Source organism: Emys orbicularis, chromosome 11 (assembly GCF_028017835.1).
Source record: "Emys orbicularis isolate rEmyOrb1 chromosome 11, rEmyOrb1.hap1, whole genome shotgun sequence".
In the NCBI taxonomy this organism is placed as follows: Eukaryota; Metazoa; Chordata; order Testudines; family Emydidae; genus Emys; species Emys orbicularis.
The window spans coordinates 50,976,866-50,996,144 of record NC_088693.1 but is presented as its reverse complement, the minus strand read 5'-3'; the positions used below and the strand labels follow the sequence as shown (position 1 = coordinate 50,996,144).

The following is a 19,279-nucleotide window of genomic DNA, read 5'->3' as shown; positions in this document are numbered from 1 at the left end:
GATTCGAAACAGCATGCAGTCTCTGAATGTGATATTTTAATACATAAACCATTGCTAGCTGTTTGGCTTTGGTTTTGATAATGTTTTAAGACAAAAGTGGGACTCCCATAGGATAAATGAGTACCTAAAATACAACATATTGTGTCTGTTGTACATTTATCTATTATATCTACATAATGCTTTGTGCCTCATCCCCAGTTGTTTTAAATGGTGTTACTGTTGATTTACCCAGTGTATGTGAGAAGAGAATCAGGGCCAGTATCTGTTTTGGGTTGGGAAGAGAGAATGCAGTTAATCTGTTATTTCATCACTTTGTCATTTCTAGACATTCCAAAGCCGCTTTTCAAGTCTCAGCACCCTGTGTTATAGTCACTAAGGTAAAAAGGCGAAATGACCCAAAGAATGCATGACTTGTACTGTATAAACAAACGCTATGTGTTAATTTCCAAACTAGGAAATAGACAGACTATAACAACCCTCATTGCCCTTCAGTTTGGATATGACTAGATAAAGTGACTATAATTTAAGCCTGACAGTAAAGTACAGTATAATGATGAACTATGGGAAAATGTGTACGTGATGTTTAGAAGCAGAGATGAGTCAGAGTTGGAATGACTGCTTCTTTCAGGTTTCTCCCTCTCCCATCAGTCAGACACTAAGGTGATAACAAATCTTTTCTGCTAGGTTGGTGGTATTTGGAGCAGATTAACAATTTTTCTCTTAGGCTGTATGTTACATGGCCCATTATCTCCACATATAGTACTGCTGCCACAAGATGAAGGACAAATATGAGACTAGAAGAGGGTGAACAGAGAACATGATTAAATGGTGCTGTGGACTTTTTCTTTTCAGCAAACCTGCAGAAGTACAGAGTAACAGGCATGGTGTTTCATCTTACATTTTCCAGAAAGTTAGCTATGTGTGTGTGTCAGAGAGAGAGAGAGAGAGAGAGAGAGAGAATAGAGTGTGAGTGAGAAAGAGAAACTCCTGCATGTGCTGGTCACAATCTGGCCCTACTCTGGTATGCCAAAGCAATTGCTATGTGGTTTATTTGAAGTTATGACAGTATGCTGACTTTGGGTTCAGTGACTTAGAAATTTCATTTATCCTAACTGCTTCTCATCTGAACTAGGCCACCAGTTCTAATGGTGACCCATTAAGGAAGACGTGGTCCATATGCCAGACATCTGGGGGAAAAGGCTCAATATGTCAGAGCATTATGTCATGCACACAGGGGAGAAGTGAAAAGAATGCGATCCAGAGTACACTCTACAGCTTAGAAAATGGTTTACACTGTGTCATAAATGGACTGTACAGGTCACATCAGCAATGTGTTTACTTCACAGTGACAACATTTCCTCCTGAGCATTTGCATCAACAGTTGGAGTCATTTTGTCAGCCTACGTGATAACCCAATTAAAAACACTGGTTGATCTGTGCATAAATCAGGATTTCAGTTTCTGTTAGCAAGGTGCAAAAGTCAATGCTGGTGGATAGTAGTTAATGATACATCTGTTCCATTTCTCCTTGCTTTAACAATGATAAAATGACTTGAGTAAGGGCACAAACTTTAAATCCCCAAGTCTGTCACATGTATTGTTTTGTGTTTCTCTCTTTACATCTGGCTTTAATTTTAACAGAAATGCAGAGAAAAATGTGACTGAAATTGCACCATGATTTGTGCTGCTAATTTTTACCTTCATGCAATAATAAATAATAATAATAATAATAATTAATAATTAATTAATAAGATCTCTGCATACAAGGCTGTATGCTAGTGGCTGAATTCAGTTTTACTTTTATATTTTTCCTTCTCTCTTAGTTCAGTCCCTTTGTCTCCTTTTTCCCCATATAAAACTGGAGAAACAAAAAGTTTTGAACTTCAAATATATATATTTCTTCTTATACAGGTACTGCATGGACAATATTAAGGACGTGTATAAAATAGGAATCAATGTTTTTCATTGTTATACCTTTTTGCTTACAATTAAATGTTATTGACTATTATAGATACATAGGGTGGAAACCTGGCTCCCTTGAAGACAGTGGCAAAACTCCTGTTGAAGTCAATAGGGTCAGAATTTCACCCATAGTTTTGTAAATGTACTCATCACTTTACAAAATAAACAGGACAAGGAGGTCCTTGTCCCAGCAAGACTATGAATTCATAGAGACAAAAACAAAATACAGGCAACAAATTGATCATAGAAGGGCAAGAAGATTCTAATGCTGTAGAGATCAGTGTAGGAAAGAGTTTCAAGAGTAGGATTAAGGAAGGAGTAGGTTTAAGGAGAGGGAAGGCTTTGGTGGATGGGAAGCATGGGACTGTTCTAAGTATTAGGAGGAAGGATGAAAGGAGCTGTGAAACTGAGAGTTGAAAAATATTTTTTTTTCTGATAGCCTCCATAATATGCTAGGCATTGTGATGGTTACAACAGTTTTACAGCCCTTTTATGCCAACAGATTGACATTGAAAGGTTAAGGCAGCTGTGAGTTGAGCCCATAAACTATAGTTGATTTGTGCAGTCCATGATGACTATTGCTTCCCTTTTCCTAACCAAGAAATGAAGTGGTAAAATAGCAAAATGTTACCAATACAGGACTCAATAAAGAATTAAAGGAAGGTAATATAAGTAATGCCAATCAACACAGGTTTGTGGAAAATAGATCCTGTCAAACTAACTTGATATTTTTTCTGATGACGTTACAAGTTTGGTTGATAAAGGTAATAGTGCTGATTTAATATACGTAGACTTCTGTAGGTCATTTGACTTGGTACTGCATGACATTTTGATTAAAAAAACTAGAAAGATATACAATTAACATGCCATTAAGTATATTGGCTAACTGATAGATCTCAAAATGTAATTGTCAACAGGGAATAATCATCGAATGGCTGTGTTCCTAGTGGGGTCCCTTGGGTATCCGTTCTTGATCTTATGCTATTTAAAAATTTTATTAATGACCTGGAAGAAAACAAAATCATGTTTGCGGGTGACACAAAAATTGGGGGTAAATGGTAAATAATGAAGAAGACAAGTTAGTACTATAAAGACTGGTCTGGATCTCTTAGTAAACTGGGTGCAAACAAACAATATGCATTTTAATATGGCTAAATGTAAATGAATAGATCTAGGAACAAAGAATATAGGCCACACTTACAGGATGGGTACTCCAGCCTGGGAAACAGTGACTGAAAACGATTTGGGATCATGGTGGATAATCAGCTGAACATGAACTCCAAGTTTGACGCTGTGGCCAAAAGGGCCTTGAATGAATAGACAGGAATCTTAAGTAGGAGTATTACCCCCGTATGTGACTGCTGCTGGAATACTGTGTCCAGTTCTAGCTGTCCACAATTCGAGAAGGATGTTGATAAATTGGAGAGAGTTCAGAGAAGAGCCACAAGAATGATTCAAGGATTAGAAAACAAGCCTTACTGTGATAGACTCAAGGAGCTTAACCTATTTATCTTAACAAAGAGAATATTAAAGGGTAACTTTATTACAATCTGTAAGTACCTACACGGGGAACAAATATTTAACAATTGTCTCTTCAGAGACAAGGTGTGACATGATCCGATGGCTAGTAGTTGAAGCTAAACAAATTCAGACTGGAAATAAGATGTAATTTTTTAACAGTGAGAGTAATTAATCTTTGGAACAACTTACCAAAAGTCATGGTGGCATCTCCATTACTGATAATTTTTAAATCAAAATTTTCTAAAAGATATACTCTAAGAATTATTTGGGGGAAGTTCTATGTCCTCTGTTCTACAGGAGGTCAGAGTAAATGATCACCAATGGTCCCTTCTGGCCTTGAAATTTATGAATCAAAGAGGTTAAAGAGTTAGCGTTTTAAAGCCCCAAGGATTGGTTTCTACTCCATTGTTGGGGTGTTGTCTTCATCTCTCATGTGCTTTTTGCACCCATAACATACTGTTCCCAGTTAACACACTCCTCCTGTGGTTTAGCAGTTTGCAAGTGCCTAAAAAGTGTTTTCTGTTCTTTCCTAGAAGAGGATGCTGAAGAAATAGCCTGCACTCAAAACGATCAGATGTACCTGAACAGGGATATCTGGAAGCCCTCACCATGCCAGATTTGTGTCTGTGACAATGGAGCCATTCTCTGTGACGAGATTCAGTGTCAGGATGTGTTAGAATGTGAGAGCCCTCAGATTCCCGCAGGAGAATGCTGTCCTGTGTGCCCCAACACGGCACGTGTTGGTTTTGATGGCAATATTGGTAAGGCTGCTTTAGATTCCTTATTTTACATGAAGCCTGGTAAACTGACGTTTTGAACAATGTCATCTCTGATATGGTAGTTTGAGATGAGCAAAGGAGATGGTGTTCAGATCCAGATCTGCCCAGGGTTTGGCGTTTGGATGTGATGCAAAAGTAGGGCTAAAGTTCAGGTTCAGCAAACTCTCACAAGCAAACTTGTGAGATCAGCTATTCTCACGAGATTTCCACAGTCTTAGACTCGAATCTCAATAGAATGGTTATTCCAGTGAGATTTTTGCTGTCTTGAGTTGTATCTGAGCTGGGTCTGAAAGAGAGTTCCTTTCTGGCTGCAGTTCTTACACACACCCAATACTGTTGAGGTGCCTTCATAACCAGAGGTTTGATCTTAATCCCCCTTTTGGAATCTTGATGAGGTTTGGATTTCAGGTTCTTGTTCGGCTCCATCTTTATAAAAAACATATCAATTTGATGGTTACATTCCATACACACCTCCTATTTTCCCTACTAAAATTGTATATGTGTAAATATAAAAAGCGTTGAATACAATTTAAAGAAATTGCCGAGTGTGAAAGCATGTGATGGACAAGTAAATCCAGATGAATCAACCTGAATCTTCAGTCAAAGCCAAACTAAACCTCTTATGAGATATAAAAAAGGTTTACTTCATCTTTTAATTTTTAATATTTTTCATTTCATTTTCTTTTATTTTTTTTGCTCCTCTGCATTTTCTTCTTGTGTCCGGGCCCAGAAACAGAAAATATGAGTAATTTTACATTAAAGACTGTTTTTGTCACATTTCTAGTTCAGTTTTTCAGACCCATGAGATTAGGATAAAATTTAGATAAATCATCCAAAAACGATCGGGTAAGTTTCTGAACAAAAATCTCTAAACTTTTCATTCTATACTCCTTAACACTGTGTATTATATTATTTGAACCATATAATCATCTAAAGGCATTTTAAAAAGGGAAATAATTATTGCTGGTTATATTAGTGTAAATAATGTGGAGTAATGCTAAAGGGAACATAGTAGGGAGTTGTATAATTAAGCAATAAGACAAGACATGGCATGCATTAATAAGCAGATGGTGCATACTTGCTGTGCATTAGGAGGCATTAGGCCATGGATGAGTGTCTTCAAGGAAAAAGAGCATTATGGATACATTCTGGAATGTGTTGATGCTATTAAAGATATTAATAAATATCCCTCCTAAAGATTTTTGTTATGAGCGTCACCTCAGAACTGTGAATTCACTGCCAGTGGGGACTGTACATGAGTATTGCAAGTACTTGACAAAAAAACTCAAAGATCATTCAATCGTCTGTAGCTTTTGAAAAAAATCAGTGTCAAATACCATGATCTCGGGTGGGATTTTCAAAAGTGCTGGTCTGTCTCTTCCCAGTGAAGTTGATGGGAATTTCACCATTGATTTGAGTCGGAACAGAGTTAAGCCCATGTTGAGTGCTGTTGAAAATCCCACCATAGTGTTAAGCATTCTTAAAGAGTCTTGGAGCCAGATGTATTCACTTACGGAAAGGGGGAAATTAGTGTGGATAGACAGTGGGACACCATTAAAATGTCATTTGCTATTCTGGGGTAATTGTATTAAACAAGCTGTTTCCTATTCTGTCCAACACTCAGAGAGGCTGGGCATCTAGGGAACTCTTCCACACCTTACTGATCCCCATTGAGGAAGGTGGGGCATGTGTACCTCTGGGCACTTCTCAAGCTCCCCATTGGCAATCTGACCATTTCCTATGCCTCCACGTTGCACCATTCTGGCTGTACAGACATCCATTCACTCCTTAGAATGTTTTGCCTCTCTCAATAAACTAATTTGTTTCCTTTTTTGCTCCTTTTATAGGTAGAGGAAGGAAGGTAAGTTTTACTTTTTAAACTTTTTAAAGTGTATTAAAGCCCTAAAAAGGCTCCAGTCCTTTACTTGCGGCACTTAGAAAATTTAAATTATACAGTAAAATATCACAAACACTGCTCATCTCACTCTGGCTACTGGATATATCAACATGTCCCAGCAGACATCATAAAATAATTAACCTCCCACAGCTGGCATCTTAATAATGAAACCTCTTTGTTCTCACCGAACCTTCTTCCTAATGCATGGGGAGATTGCAGTCTATCTGGAAGGATACCAAATCCTGGGGTGGAAGGGCCTAGGTTCCCTTATGGAGAGCACCCTCCCAGAAACCTCCTCTCTTTTATCAAGGAAGTTCCAGGTGTAGTACCTCAGCTGGCTTCATCTCTAGCAGCATCACACAGGGATAAAAGGGGTCCAGACCATTTAAGACTTTATGCTGGGATTTTGTGAGGGAGTTAGGTGCCCAATGCCTCCTGATCCCCTTAGGTCCCTGAAAATCCCAGCTTCAGCACCTTGTATTCCACACATAAACTAATTAGTAGTTAGTTCATATCCTGGAGCACTGGTATAATGAGTCCCAACATGGAGACCTGTTTAATAAGCAGGGTTATTATAACCGCTTCATACTACCTAAATAATACTGTACTATTAAGAATTCTGTGTGTGTTACATTTGCTGTTATATTTAAATAATTCATGGAGTTGACCATGGATCAATTAGATCTTTGCATTAATCACTACAGATTACATACAAGAGTCAACATGCAAGTGCTCTTTAGCTCTATTTCAGTTATGCACTTATTTGATCACTATGTGTCATGAATACATATTTTAAAAATATAAACATCTTTCCAGCTTCCCTTACACTTTCACTACTGTAATAGTTCAGCTGACACAACAGAGCTCAGCTAACAGCATTACTTAATTCAACACTCAACACTAAATCTCATCAGAGAAAGAACAAAGCAAAATTGAAATGGAGGTACTCAATTCCCATAGGGTTAGCAACCCTGATCTGATTTCACACGCGTGTACACTGCAATAGTATGCTAGTTATAAGTGGAGATGGTCCTGAACAGAAAAAAATAGCTCAGTTTCCATCTTTTCAGCCTCCCAAAGTTCAAGAGTGTTTGGATCTGGAGGTTCATTTTGACCCATTGTTGACCAGCCTGAGTGGTATGTTACTATAGATACAGTAGGAGGCATTCTCTCCTGGTAAGATACTTTTGTTGTCTGTTGGTGTGAGAATGTCTGTAACATACCACATTGTGTGAGGATAAGCAGGGAGAAAATGTGTTGTAGTGAGATCTCTTAGAAAAAATGCAAATTTAAATACTTACCTCCAATAAATAACCTCTTAAGAGGGGAGCTAGCCTTAAATAAGTATTTAACATTCATTTATATTCTTAAAGTGATAGGTTGTAGATATTCAGTAACTCTAAACATTCACTTCTAAGTAAATGCAGTAGTAGTATTAGAGGATAATGTCTTTATACCTTCCTCTGTGGAACTAAATTGAATGTTCTAAGATTGTTACTTGGTAAACCAGGCAAGGAAGTTTAATGTCACAGTGTGCATCATGTGTCAGTAATAATGTTGGAGAAGGCAGTTAAAGTTCATAAATAATGTTATTCATTAATAGTCTGCTATCTGAGCTATTTTTGTTACTGTACCCTGCAGGGACAAAAAGGAGAACCTGGAGTGGTGCCAATTGTAAGTTAATTTCTTCTTCGTTTATCAGTGCTTTTTGGAAGTATACATGTCTGATGCTGTAATTTAGGAGATTTAAGAAAATTAATCACCCATATAACAGAATTGTAGCATTTATCCAATGAAAATATGTAAATTATTTAACACCAGCAACTGCCACAACAAGATTTTTAATAGTTGCATTTAGTTGTAAGGAATAAAATTAAGTCTAAGGAGAATTTCTTCCTAAAATATAACCAACAGGAGTTTTTGATGGCTAATATTTCATATGTGCCATTGAAACCTGTCAATTGTATTTTTGGGGAAAAAATCTGCAGAATTAGTGATTTTCTTCTTCATAGTTAGAATCTGTGCATAGTGTAATGGGCAATAGGTTAATATTAGAAGGGTCTAGAACTCATAAGTAGAGCTGGTAAACAAAATCAGCAATTTCTTAATTGAAAACCATTTGTTTTTGACATTTTTTATTTTTAAAAAATGCTCAAAATTCAGAATTCAAAATATTTTTTTAATAATTGTGTGACAGTTGCAACTTTCTGTCAGTTATTTATTCCCCCCCCCCCCAGGAAAACTATGGAGAAAGGTAAAAACATTAGAGAAAGTGAGAATAATTCAGTTTCTCTCACATTTACTTTTTCCTCCCGGAAAAAGTTGACAATGCGATTTTTTGTAAAAAGAGAAAAAGTGGTGGAAAAACACTTTAAAAAACTTTCTAGTGGAAAAGTGAAAAAAAAGTTAAAAAGAGAGAGAAAGTCACACCCTCACTTTTAAAAATCTTTATTCGCACTTTTCTAGTAGAAAAAAGTCAGCATAAAATAATCATCATACTTCCAAAGTTCTTGTTATATTATTCTGAAAAGGTACTGAAATTTAAAAGGGGTTACAAAATCCTAAAAGTTGTCAGGTAGCTTAATTTACTATACAAATCTTCATCGTTCAGTGAGCAGTTTTCCTTAGGGTAGCCATGACAAATGCATTCCTAGTGTTTTGTGAAAGCTTTAGCTCATGTCTTCTCTTTGTTTAGGTTACAGGAATACGAGGCCGCCCAGGACCATCAGTAAGTAGCATCTGAGCTTCTGTTCTTCTGATTATATTATTTCCAGTCTCTTCAATTTCCATTTTTTTACTGTGAAAATGACTGTAATGCCTGGTGGGTGAAGCAGGCTAGGGGGAAGTCCAGAGCAGTAGTCAAGTGTGTGCAGGTGGTTGGGCATCCAGGAGGTTCACCGGTATCAGAGGCAGTCCGGGGCAATGGTCTGAGTTCTCTCAGGGGTTGGTAGCCAGGAGAGCCAATCCATGGGGCTGGGTCAGTGGGCTGTGGAGGCAAGGTCAGGTGAGGTGGCAAGGCAACAAAGTAAAGTCATTACTCCTGGGGGACTTTTGCGCCACTGCACATGCACATATTTAATGAGCCCTGCAGATTTCTGGTTTTTTGCGCAGAAAAAAGCTTCTGCCAAAATGTTGCTGCAGTTCCACCTTTTGCCCACCAGAGGGCGATGTGGTGATAGCTCCCCGCCAGGGAGGGGAGCGAGAGCTGCCTTAGCAGCACTTGTCAGGCCAGGTCAGGAGACAGGGTCTGTGGGGTGCTCTGGGGGAGGACAGACTGGGCTGGGGCTGAATGGGAGTGAGGCCACAGAGACACATGGGGATGGGGGAGGGGTACAGGGACACATAGGGACGGGGGGCTAGAGGAGGGCACAGAGACACTTGGGGCAGGGGGAGGGGTGCAGAGCTACATAGGGACGGGGGTAGCTGGGTGATGGCACAGGGACTCATGGGGATGGGGGAGGGGTACAGGGACACATAGGGACGGGGGGCTAGAGGAGGGCACAGAGACACTTGGGTTAGGGGGAGGGGTGCAGAGCTACATAGGGACGGGGGTAGCTGGGTGATGGCACAGAGACTCATGGGGATGGGGGAGGGGTACAGGGACACATGGGGACGGGGGGCTGGGTGTGGGCACAGAGACACATGGGGATGGGGGAGGGGTACAGGGACACATAGGGACGGGGGGCTAGAGGAGGGCACAGAGACACATGGGGATGGGGGAGGGGTGCAGAGCTACATAGGGACAGGGGAGTGGCTGGGTGAGGGCACAGAGACACTTGGGGACAGGGGCAGATGTGCCTGACTGAATGGGAGAGGCTGGGGGTCAGCCAGCGTCTGCATGGGGGAAGCTCCCTAACAATCCCTCCCTACCACTCCCAAAAACCTGTTCATTACTTTTCCCATTCATACCCAACAGCCCTCCAAGTTCACACCCAGGCTCCTTCCCAGCAATTTCTTCCCTCTCCGTCAGCTCCTCAATTACCCTGAGGCTAGGTCTACACTACCCGCCTGAATCGGCGGGTAGAAATCGACCTCTCGGGGATTGATTTATCGCGTCCCGTTGGGACGCGACAATCGATCCCCGAATCGACGCTCTTACTCCACCAGCGAAGGTGGGAGTAAGCGCCGTCGACAGGAAGCCGCAGAGGTCGATTTTGCCACCGTCCATACAGCGGGGTAAGTCGGCTGCGATACGTCGAATTCAGCTACGCTATTCGCGTAGCTGAATTTGCGTATCTTAAATCGACCCCCCCCTGTAGTGAAGACGTAGCCTGAACTCCCCCAAGCCTTTGCACTGCTTCTGAGGGGTGCAGGAAATACAGTTCTGTATTGTAGCTTAAATGAACTATTACTCAGAGTTCTGTATTCATATGCCTAGTAAGGAATCTATTTGTCAAAAAACATTTCCTGAATCTTTTTTGTTGTTTGTATTGATACAGACATACTTGCTGACAGGTATTTTGAAATAAATGTCCAAAAATAATTGAAACTGGTGTGATTATATTGTGTTATTTTGACAAATAAAATATGCAGAATTTTAAAATATTTTGCGCATAATTTTTAATTTTTTGTTGCAGAATTTTGAATTTTTTGGCACAGAATTCCACCAGGAGTAATGACAGTCATGCAAAGCAGCAAGGCAAGGTGTCTAGGCACCAACCAGCAGGCAATGGCCTGTTGCTCAGACAGCTTCTCCTTTCTATTGGAGCTGTTATATAGTCCAGGTACCCAATGAGAGTGCTGTCTGTCCAGCCAATCAGGGGCCCCGGGCATGGCTACTGTCTGTCTGTAGGCCTTTAGCACTAAGGCTGTTGGTCAGGGGCAGCAGTTCAGTGCAGTGTCGTGGTGCAGTGGCTAAAGATGCTGCTTAAGGATCTAGCATGCCTGGGTTCAATATCAGCGTCCTGACAGTAACTGTTAACTGACTGTAAGCTCTTTGGGCAAGGATTGTCTTTCTGATCTGTGTTTGTACCGCACCTATCAAAATGGGGTCCTGGTGCATGACTGGGAATCTTATGCACTACAATAATACAAATAATAAATATTAATTAATAAATAATAATCAAGGGGCAAACCTTGTCTGAGCTTCCATGGTTGTGGAGGGCCCTGCCTTCAATGTAGCTGATATGGCTCCACTGAGCAGGGAAGGAGCAGGACTGGGGACCCTCTGCTGGTGTTTAAACCCATTAGTATGCTGCGGAGAACAGCTCATTGAAGGCTAATTGAGATACAGCATGCAGAGGTGGGTTGAGAAGGGAGAGAAATGGGGCAGAGTCCTGTGGGTCCAACAACCAATGAACCTCCTGGTGATGTATGTCGGAAGCTGTAATAGAAGCCACATATTGTCTTTGCTACCAGTATGTGACCTGGTGGGGATGGAAGGTTGCATTTTTCACCCTCCTATGCAGGAATTGGTACAGGGCAGGGGTAGGATATGCTCATCCATGAAAGCCATAAATACTGAAAGAGGGGTGTGAGAGGGCACTAAACTTCAGGGGCCATATTGTCCTTCTGTTAGGTAGCCTACAACAGTGGTTTTCCACCTGAGGTCCATGGACCTCTGAGGGTCTGCAGACTATGTCTAAGATTTCCAAAGGAGTCCATACCTCCATTTGAAATTTTGTAGGGGTCTACAAGTGAAAAAAAGGTAGAAAACAACTAGCCTACAACAATAAGATGTAAGAAGCAACTCACAAGGGAATGAGTTACATACAGCCAGGAATACTGGTATACTGCCCCGAGGTCCAATGAACATGGCAGCAGGAGTTATGAAGCCACAGAAAAGAGAGCATGAAAAAATAAATTAAGGACATGGACACAGGAACCCAGACAATGCTAAATACTCCCTCTGGGAATGGAAATGAATCAGACGCATAAGAGAGAGACAAATAAAACAGCCTTAAGCTGCTGTAAAATCTTTGGCAGAATGCAGTTGTTCTGCTGAGCATGCACAATGACATCAGGAAAGGACAGCAGTCTTGAGATCATAGGACAGGAGAAAAGGATGGAGCACATAAGAAATGGAAAGCAGGTTGCTAGGGGATTTCTGGCACTAAAACAAATGGACAGTGCCATAGCAGCTGTGAGAGTGCTTTTGGCCACCAGGTGTGCCTTGTGGATACTGAACTTATTGACCTATTTGTAGGGATTGATGCTCAATTCCACCCTTGTATATGTGCATGTGTCTGCTGAGATCCAGGGCATCAGGGCCTCTCCTAGTATCCTTTGGAGAATCCTTTGTTCTTCAGTGTGAACCATGTCCTTAAGGATTCATTTCTTCCTTATTTTCCAGATCTGCATCTAGCACCTCTCTGTAATGCTTCTTGCATCATTAAAGTTGCTGTCACCTCGTCTGGCCCAGGGCAGCTGTTCTGATCTCTTTTTTCTTTCCATCCTTTTTGGGTACTGCCTTCTGCTGCTGCTTCGTGATTATGTTTATACTTTTTTCCCTATTTGGTTGCTACTTTGGCTGCTGTGTGTGGGGCCTCTCCTATCATTTCCCTTCTCGTGTTCACCCTCTGGTGCTTGTTCATTAAGATAGGTATCCATTCCCAAGGAGAGGATTGCATGTATGCAGAACTCCTCTTTCTCTGTACCTTTTTAAGCAGAAATTTTCTTGCATGCACTCTTTCCTGCACCCCTTGGATGAAAGGGCCCTCAATCAAGATGCTCTTCAAGAGTAACACATTCACAACTAAAATGAATTTCTCTCTTCTTTTCCCCACCCCAGAAATAAATGACAGATGTTGGGTGGAATTCCACCCATTCAAGTCACTGGACTAGCAGTAGGGCCAGGATTGTATCCCTTGGGTGTGATTTTCCATTGCCTTCCACCTTCCACCTGCACAAAGTGAGAGCAAAGTGGATGTAAAATGCTACCACCAATATGACAGTGGAGAATTCTTTTTTGATAGAGGAGCCACTCTGGGGTCACTGCTTCCTGCCTCATGGCCAAAGTGCAGATCTGGTCAGATCTGCATCAAAGGTGCAGATCTGTGTTCTGGCACAGGGAGTCTCTGCTGAATTGCACAGGGGACAAGCACCTCTTTTGTAGACTGCCCAAATCCTGTAACCTGACTGCAGTGGAATAGCACTGGTTCTATATGTTTGAGAAAAAATGGGGAGCATTTGAGGCTTTTTGTGATATTCATGATATTGCTGTCTAACATTGCTCTCCTGAATCTGTAAGAAGTGATTTGAAGTGAGTACACCTTTTTAAAAGGCAAACAAACCAAAGTACTGCCTCACATTGAGTGTATGCTTTCCTGAGAAGGGCTGTTTTTATAAAATTACTTTTAAAACAATTATTTTATTTTACATTTTCAAAACTCTGTACATCATTAGCTCAATGTATTTAATGATTTTATTTATTCCTTTAGGGACCTCCAGGTTCACAAGGACCAAGAGGAGAACGAGGACCTAAGGGGAGACCTGTAAGTTGCTACATGCTGTTCCTAGAAGTTCACTTAATCAGTATTCCCATGCAGGGCTGACCTCGAAGTGCTAAATTGCTTTACATCTGCTCTAACATCCAATGCCTTATAAACATTCCTGTTCCTTTCCACCCACCTCCCAAAACACAGATCACAAGGCCAGAGGATTTTATATCTACTGGTTCTCTGAATAGTTGGAAACGTGAATTTTACCTTTGAAACAATTGACCAATGTCTAGAGGCATTGCCACTGACAAGTCATCATTTGCCAGCACTTACCCAAAATGAGACATGAAGTATCTCATACCTTTATATGGCAACTAAAGGTAAATGTTGACTTTTTAATGGTGACAACATTGTATCAGAGGTGATGTTAACTGTTTAGAGCAGTGGTTCTCAAACTAGGGCCGCTGCTTGTTCAGGGAAAGCCCCTGGTGGGCTGGGCCGGTTTGTTTACCTGCCATATCTGCAGGTTCGGCTGATCGCGGCTCCCACTGGCCGCGGTTCGCCGTTCCAGGCCAATGGGGACTGCACGAAGGGCGGCCAGCACGTCCCTCGGCTCGCGCCGCTTCCTGCAGCCCCCATTGGCCTGGAGTGGCGAACCGCGGCCAGTGGGAGCCGCGATCGGCCGAACCTGCGGACGTGGTAGATAAACAAACCGGCATGGCCCACCAGGGGCTTTCCCTGAACAAGCGGCGGCCCTAGTTTGAGAACCACTGGCTTAGAGTATTTCAAAATGGAAGAGAGAGCTCAAGAAATAAGTAGGAGTCAATGTGTGGGCGGAACGTGGAAGTATGTTAGTGAATAATATTATTAAGACTGCACTGCAGAAATAAATGCTTAATAAAGGAATTTCAGCATCTGCATGATTGGTGGTTGCATGAACCACAGAAAGGCTGAAAGGGAATGGTGAAGATATCAAAGGAGTTGAGGTTCTTTCAAGTGGGTATAAAAGGATCCTTTCAATCTCAGAATTCTCTTCTCTGCTCCATAATGTTCTAGCATGGAACCTTTGAAGTAGGATTATGCTTTATAATGGTAGACTGTTTCTCCAACATGTTCCTTATTGAAACAAAACCACAGCAAAAATACAGAAGCTGCTTTAAACAGGTTTTTAGATTTTAAACAGCAACATTATTTCAATTTATCTTGGATATTCTCTCATCCCTTACTACAGAGGAAGTTCTCATTGACTGCCCGTGGCCTTGACCAAAGGCCAGACCTCTGAGACCCATAAGAATACTTTACTCCTTTCCACCTCTACTCCTCCCACCCAAAATTTTGAGGCTGCTTTTGGAAAGGGGGGCCTCCATGCTAATGCTGACTTTTTATTTCCTTATGGACCTGCATTTAAGGAAAACAAAAAACATTTAGATGTAAATGAAGTAGTGTTATATTTTTCTACTTTTATTTTAGGCATCAGATTATTTGTTAATCATGTAATGTGATGAAATGCCACTTGGTGGTTGAGTTTAGCAGCTGTAGGTTTATAAAATACATTGCACTGTGGGAGGAGGAGTTTTGAAATAAGAAGCAATGTAGCTGTATGTTTAGCAGCAGCAACCTTTGTTTCTGCAATCTGCTTCCTGGGATTGAACAGTTACTTCTTTGAATTCAAACATTATTATTCTTAGTTTTTACAAGCAATGTTTTTACATGATTGAAAATAAACTAAATCTTGTTCAGGGGCTCTAGTTTCACTTAGTATACTGGTACAGTAGGTCTTAATTATATTACTGTCTTAATAGTATGATAAACTGTGGTTTGAAACTGTTTTACTGTGGACTATTTTCTTTCACTATAATATCAAAGGCAAAACTTTAATCTTTTGTTTTCTGAGTACCAGTAACAAATAACCACAGTATTATTGTATTTGAAGTAAACTGTGTGTATGTTCAAAGGATGCCACCTTGTGGCCTAGCTGGAATATCTCTTACTCAAAATCTCCCTATGTTTGCTGAGTTACTAAAAGATGAACAGGGACAAACAAAATGGTTTTACAAAACAAAAACATTCAATATGAGCTACCTCCAGCTGGTTAGTTGTCCTCTCCAAATTAATATAAACACACAATTTGCTAGTTTTCATTCCACAGTGTTGATGTCGCAGCTGATGAATTTTTGGAGGTTAAAAAAATGCTTCACATTATATTTTTTCCTACCACAAAGTATGTGTCTAAAAGGATGTTTTGGTATAAAGCTAGTGCATTGTTGCCCTCAAACTCCATTTAGCATGGAGGGTTCAGTGCTTGTGGGCCAGTCAAAACAAAATAAAACATCTGGAGACAACAAATAAATACTATTGGCCATGATTTTCAAACGTGACTAGTAATTTGGGGTGCCTCAATTTTTTGGGTGCTCAACCTGAGACATTTTAAAGAGGCTTGATTCTCAGGTGGCAGGTGCTCCTCACCTTCTCTTAAATCAGGCTGCTTTAAGGTGTCTCAAGTTGGACATCAATGGTCATTTTAGAAAAGCTTGTCCCATTGTTCATTGGCATACATATCTTCCTTCCAATGAGTGGATTCTGTCTGTTTCATTCCAGAACAAAGAAAAGAAAATAGAAAAACACATTGCTCCTGTTTTTAGATTGTAAGATTTTTGAGGCTGGCATTATGTCTACCTCTGTTTGTATAAGACCTACTATAATGGGGCCCAATATTGTCTGGGGCCTGTGGGTGCTACTGTAATTTACATATTAAATAATAATGCAGGATTTCTGAGGAGACTCTAGTAGATTTACCATCTGTGCGCATCCATCCTATGGGCTCATTCTAGTCCAGGGGTGGGCAAACTTTTTGGCCCGAGGGCCACATCGGGGTTGCGAAACGGTATGGAGGGCGGGGTAGGGAAGGCTGTGCCTCCCGAAACAGCCTGGTCCCTGCCCCCTATCTGCCCCCTCCCTGCCCCCCTCAGATCCCCCAACCCATCCAACCCCCTCTGCTCCTTGTTCCCTGACTGCCCCCTCCTGGGTCCGCCCTCTATCCAACCCTTCCCCCCGCTCCCTGTCCCGACTGCCCCACCCCCTATCCACACCCCCGCCCCCTGAGAAGCCCCCCGGGACTCCCATGCCTATCCAACCCCTCCGTTCCTCGTCCCCTGACCGCCCCCCCCCCGAACCTCCACCCCATCCAACCGCCCCCTGCTCCCTGTCCCCTGACCACCCCCTGGGGCCTCCCGCCCCTAACCACCCCTCGGGACCCCACTCCTAATCGCCCCCTGCTCCCTGTCCCCTGACTGCCCCCCAGGACCTCCTACCCCTTATCCAACCCCACCGCTCCCCACCCCCTTACCATGCCGCTCAGAGCGGCAGGACTGGCTTATTGGAAAGCCTGGGAGGTGGGTGGGTGCAAGCCGCGCAGCCTGGCAGGAACGGTGGGCCAGAGCGCTCCCCGCGCAGCAGAGTGGCTGCGGGGGAGGGGGACAGCAGGGGAGGGGCTGGGGACTAGCCTCCCCGGCCAGGAGCTTAGGGGCCAGGCAGGACAGTCCTGCGGGCCGGATGTGGCCCGCAGGCCGTAGTTTGCCCACCTCTGTTGTAGTCCATAGCTCCTGTCCAGTCAACAACTAGAACTGAAGTTCAGACAGCGTGTATGTGTATGTTAAGGGAAAAGGCTGCTTTTCTCCCACGTTGCTAGGATCACATGACTTCTGACCATAAAAACTGTATAGCTAGAATTATGAAAGAAAGCATTAACTTGTCCCTGGGAGTTTTGAGGAGTTCATTAGTAGCTAATATGGTAGACATGGGCTATCCTAATGCAGTCCCCAACTCTCGGGGCACTCATTCCAATGCACAGCAAACCTTCAGTTGATTACAGTCCTTATCAAATAGAAATAAACGCAAGCCAGCTGGTTATAGTAGTACAGCATGTGTTTGTAATGATGGCTCATTAAGGAAGACTTCATAAGTTTTATGGTTGCGGGCTCTTTATAGAGATTTAGCAAAGTTCAAAGGCTCATAAAATGTTTCCTTCACTATAATCAAACATTTCTCTCCATGTGTAGGTGGAAGTGAAAGTGGTGGTCGGAGCAAACACTTCAAAGTATTTATTCATTTAAAAATGGATTTTTACATGTCCATGAAATATTTCTCTTGATTTTTGGCTGTTTAACTCCATTGATGTCTTGCCAGCTGCTTCTTTATTTAGTTCTTCTCATACAAGCTGGATGCAGGGGAAAGGGGACAATATGGAATTCACTAGAATGACCATGTGACTGTAGTCACTCAGAGAAGCTATGGAATAGATTCTGGTCTAATTTATGCCACTGCTAATCTGAGGTAACTCCTTGGCATCAGTTAACCTAGTATTTACACTGGTATAGATCACATTCTGAGGCCTGGTGTACACTAGAAAATGAAGTCAGCTTAACTACATTGCTCAGGGGTGTAAAAAAGCGGTGTAGGTGAGCCAACCTAGACAGTGTTAGGCTGACAGAAGAATTCTTCTCTTTTGACCTAGCTACCACGTCTCAGGGAGGTGGATTACTTGTGCTGACAGGAGAAACCCTCCCATGAGTATAGGTAGTGTCTACACTGAAGCATTGCAGCGGCACAGTTGCTCTGCTCTAGCATTTCACGTTTAGGCAAGCCCTGTTCTTGTGTGTCATTTGTGCAGCAAATTCATGACAGTTGGAGATCTGTCTCTGATAGGAGGATGCAAACATTCAGCTTCATTGAAATCTACTCTGTAATTCTTGCTACACTTATGCTGTGTGCAAGGCTAAGCATTTCTGAAGCCACAATAAACACCTTTTGGGAATGATATGAACTGTTCCTGGGCCCCTAAAAGAATATTTTTAAAGAAGACAGTCTAATTTATCTCCATAATTGATGGCTGCTGTTACTTCCAGACAGTGCTTCTTGTCTGAGGACCAGGAATGATCATGAGAATGGTCATGTTGGGTCAGACTAATGGTTCATCTAGCCCAGTATCCTGTCTTCTGATAGTGGCCAGTGCCAGATGCTTCAGAGGGAATAAGCAGAACTGGGCAATCATTAAGTGATCCATCCCCTGTTGTCCAGTCCCAGATTCTTGCAGTCAGAGGTTTAGGAATACCCAGGACATGGGGTTGCATCCCTGACAATCTTGACTAATAGCCATTGATGGACTTAGCTTCCATGAACTTATCTCATTCTTTTTTGAACCTGGTTATACTTTCTGCCTACACAACATTCCATGGCAATGAGTTCCACAGGTTGACTCTGCATTGTGTGAAGAAGTACTTCCTTTTTGTGTGTGTTTTAAATCTGCTGCTTATTAATTTCACTGTCTGACCCCTGGTTCTTGTGTTATGTGAGGGGTAAGTAATTCTTCCCTATTCACTTTCTCCACACCATTCATGATTTTATAGACCTTTATCATATCCCCCCCTTAGTCGTCTCTTTTCCAAGCTGAATGGCCCCAGTCTTATTAATTTCTCCTCATATGGAAGCTGTTCCATACTTGTAATCATTTTTGTGGCCCTTCTCTGTACATTTTTCAATTCTAATACATCTTTTTTGAGATGGAGCAACCAGAACTGCTGTCAGTATTCAAGGTGTTAGGATACCACAGATTAACATAATGGCATTAGGATATTTTCTGACTTATTATCTATCCCTTTCCAAATAGTTCCTCCCATTCTGTTAACTTTTTTGACTGCCATTGCACACTGAGTAATGTTTTCAGAGAACTATGCACGATGACTC

At 41.8% G+C, this 19,279-nt stretch overlaps 1 protein-coding gene across 1 annotated transcript in view; it reads left to right on the top strand.

The window, feature by feature from the left end:
* COL5A2 (collagen type V alpha 2 chain) overlaps positions 1-19,279 on the top strand; it is a 173,457-nt gene that overhangs the window by 81,927 nt on the left and 72,251 nt on the right. Inside the window, exons 2-6 of the mRNA XM_065413206.1 lie at positions 4,021-4,243; positions 6,109-6,122; positions 7,800-7,832; positions 8,854-8,886; positions 13,538-13,591. Of these exons, the coding sequence (XP_065269278.1) occupies positions 4,021-4,243; positions 6,109-6,122; positions 7,800-7,832; positions 8,854-8,886; positions 13,538-13,591 (357 nt within the window). The remainder of the gene's footprint in view (positions 1-4,020; positions 4,244-6,108; positions 6,123-7,799; positions 7,833-8,853; positions 8,887-13,537; positions 13,592-19,279) is intronic.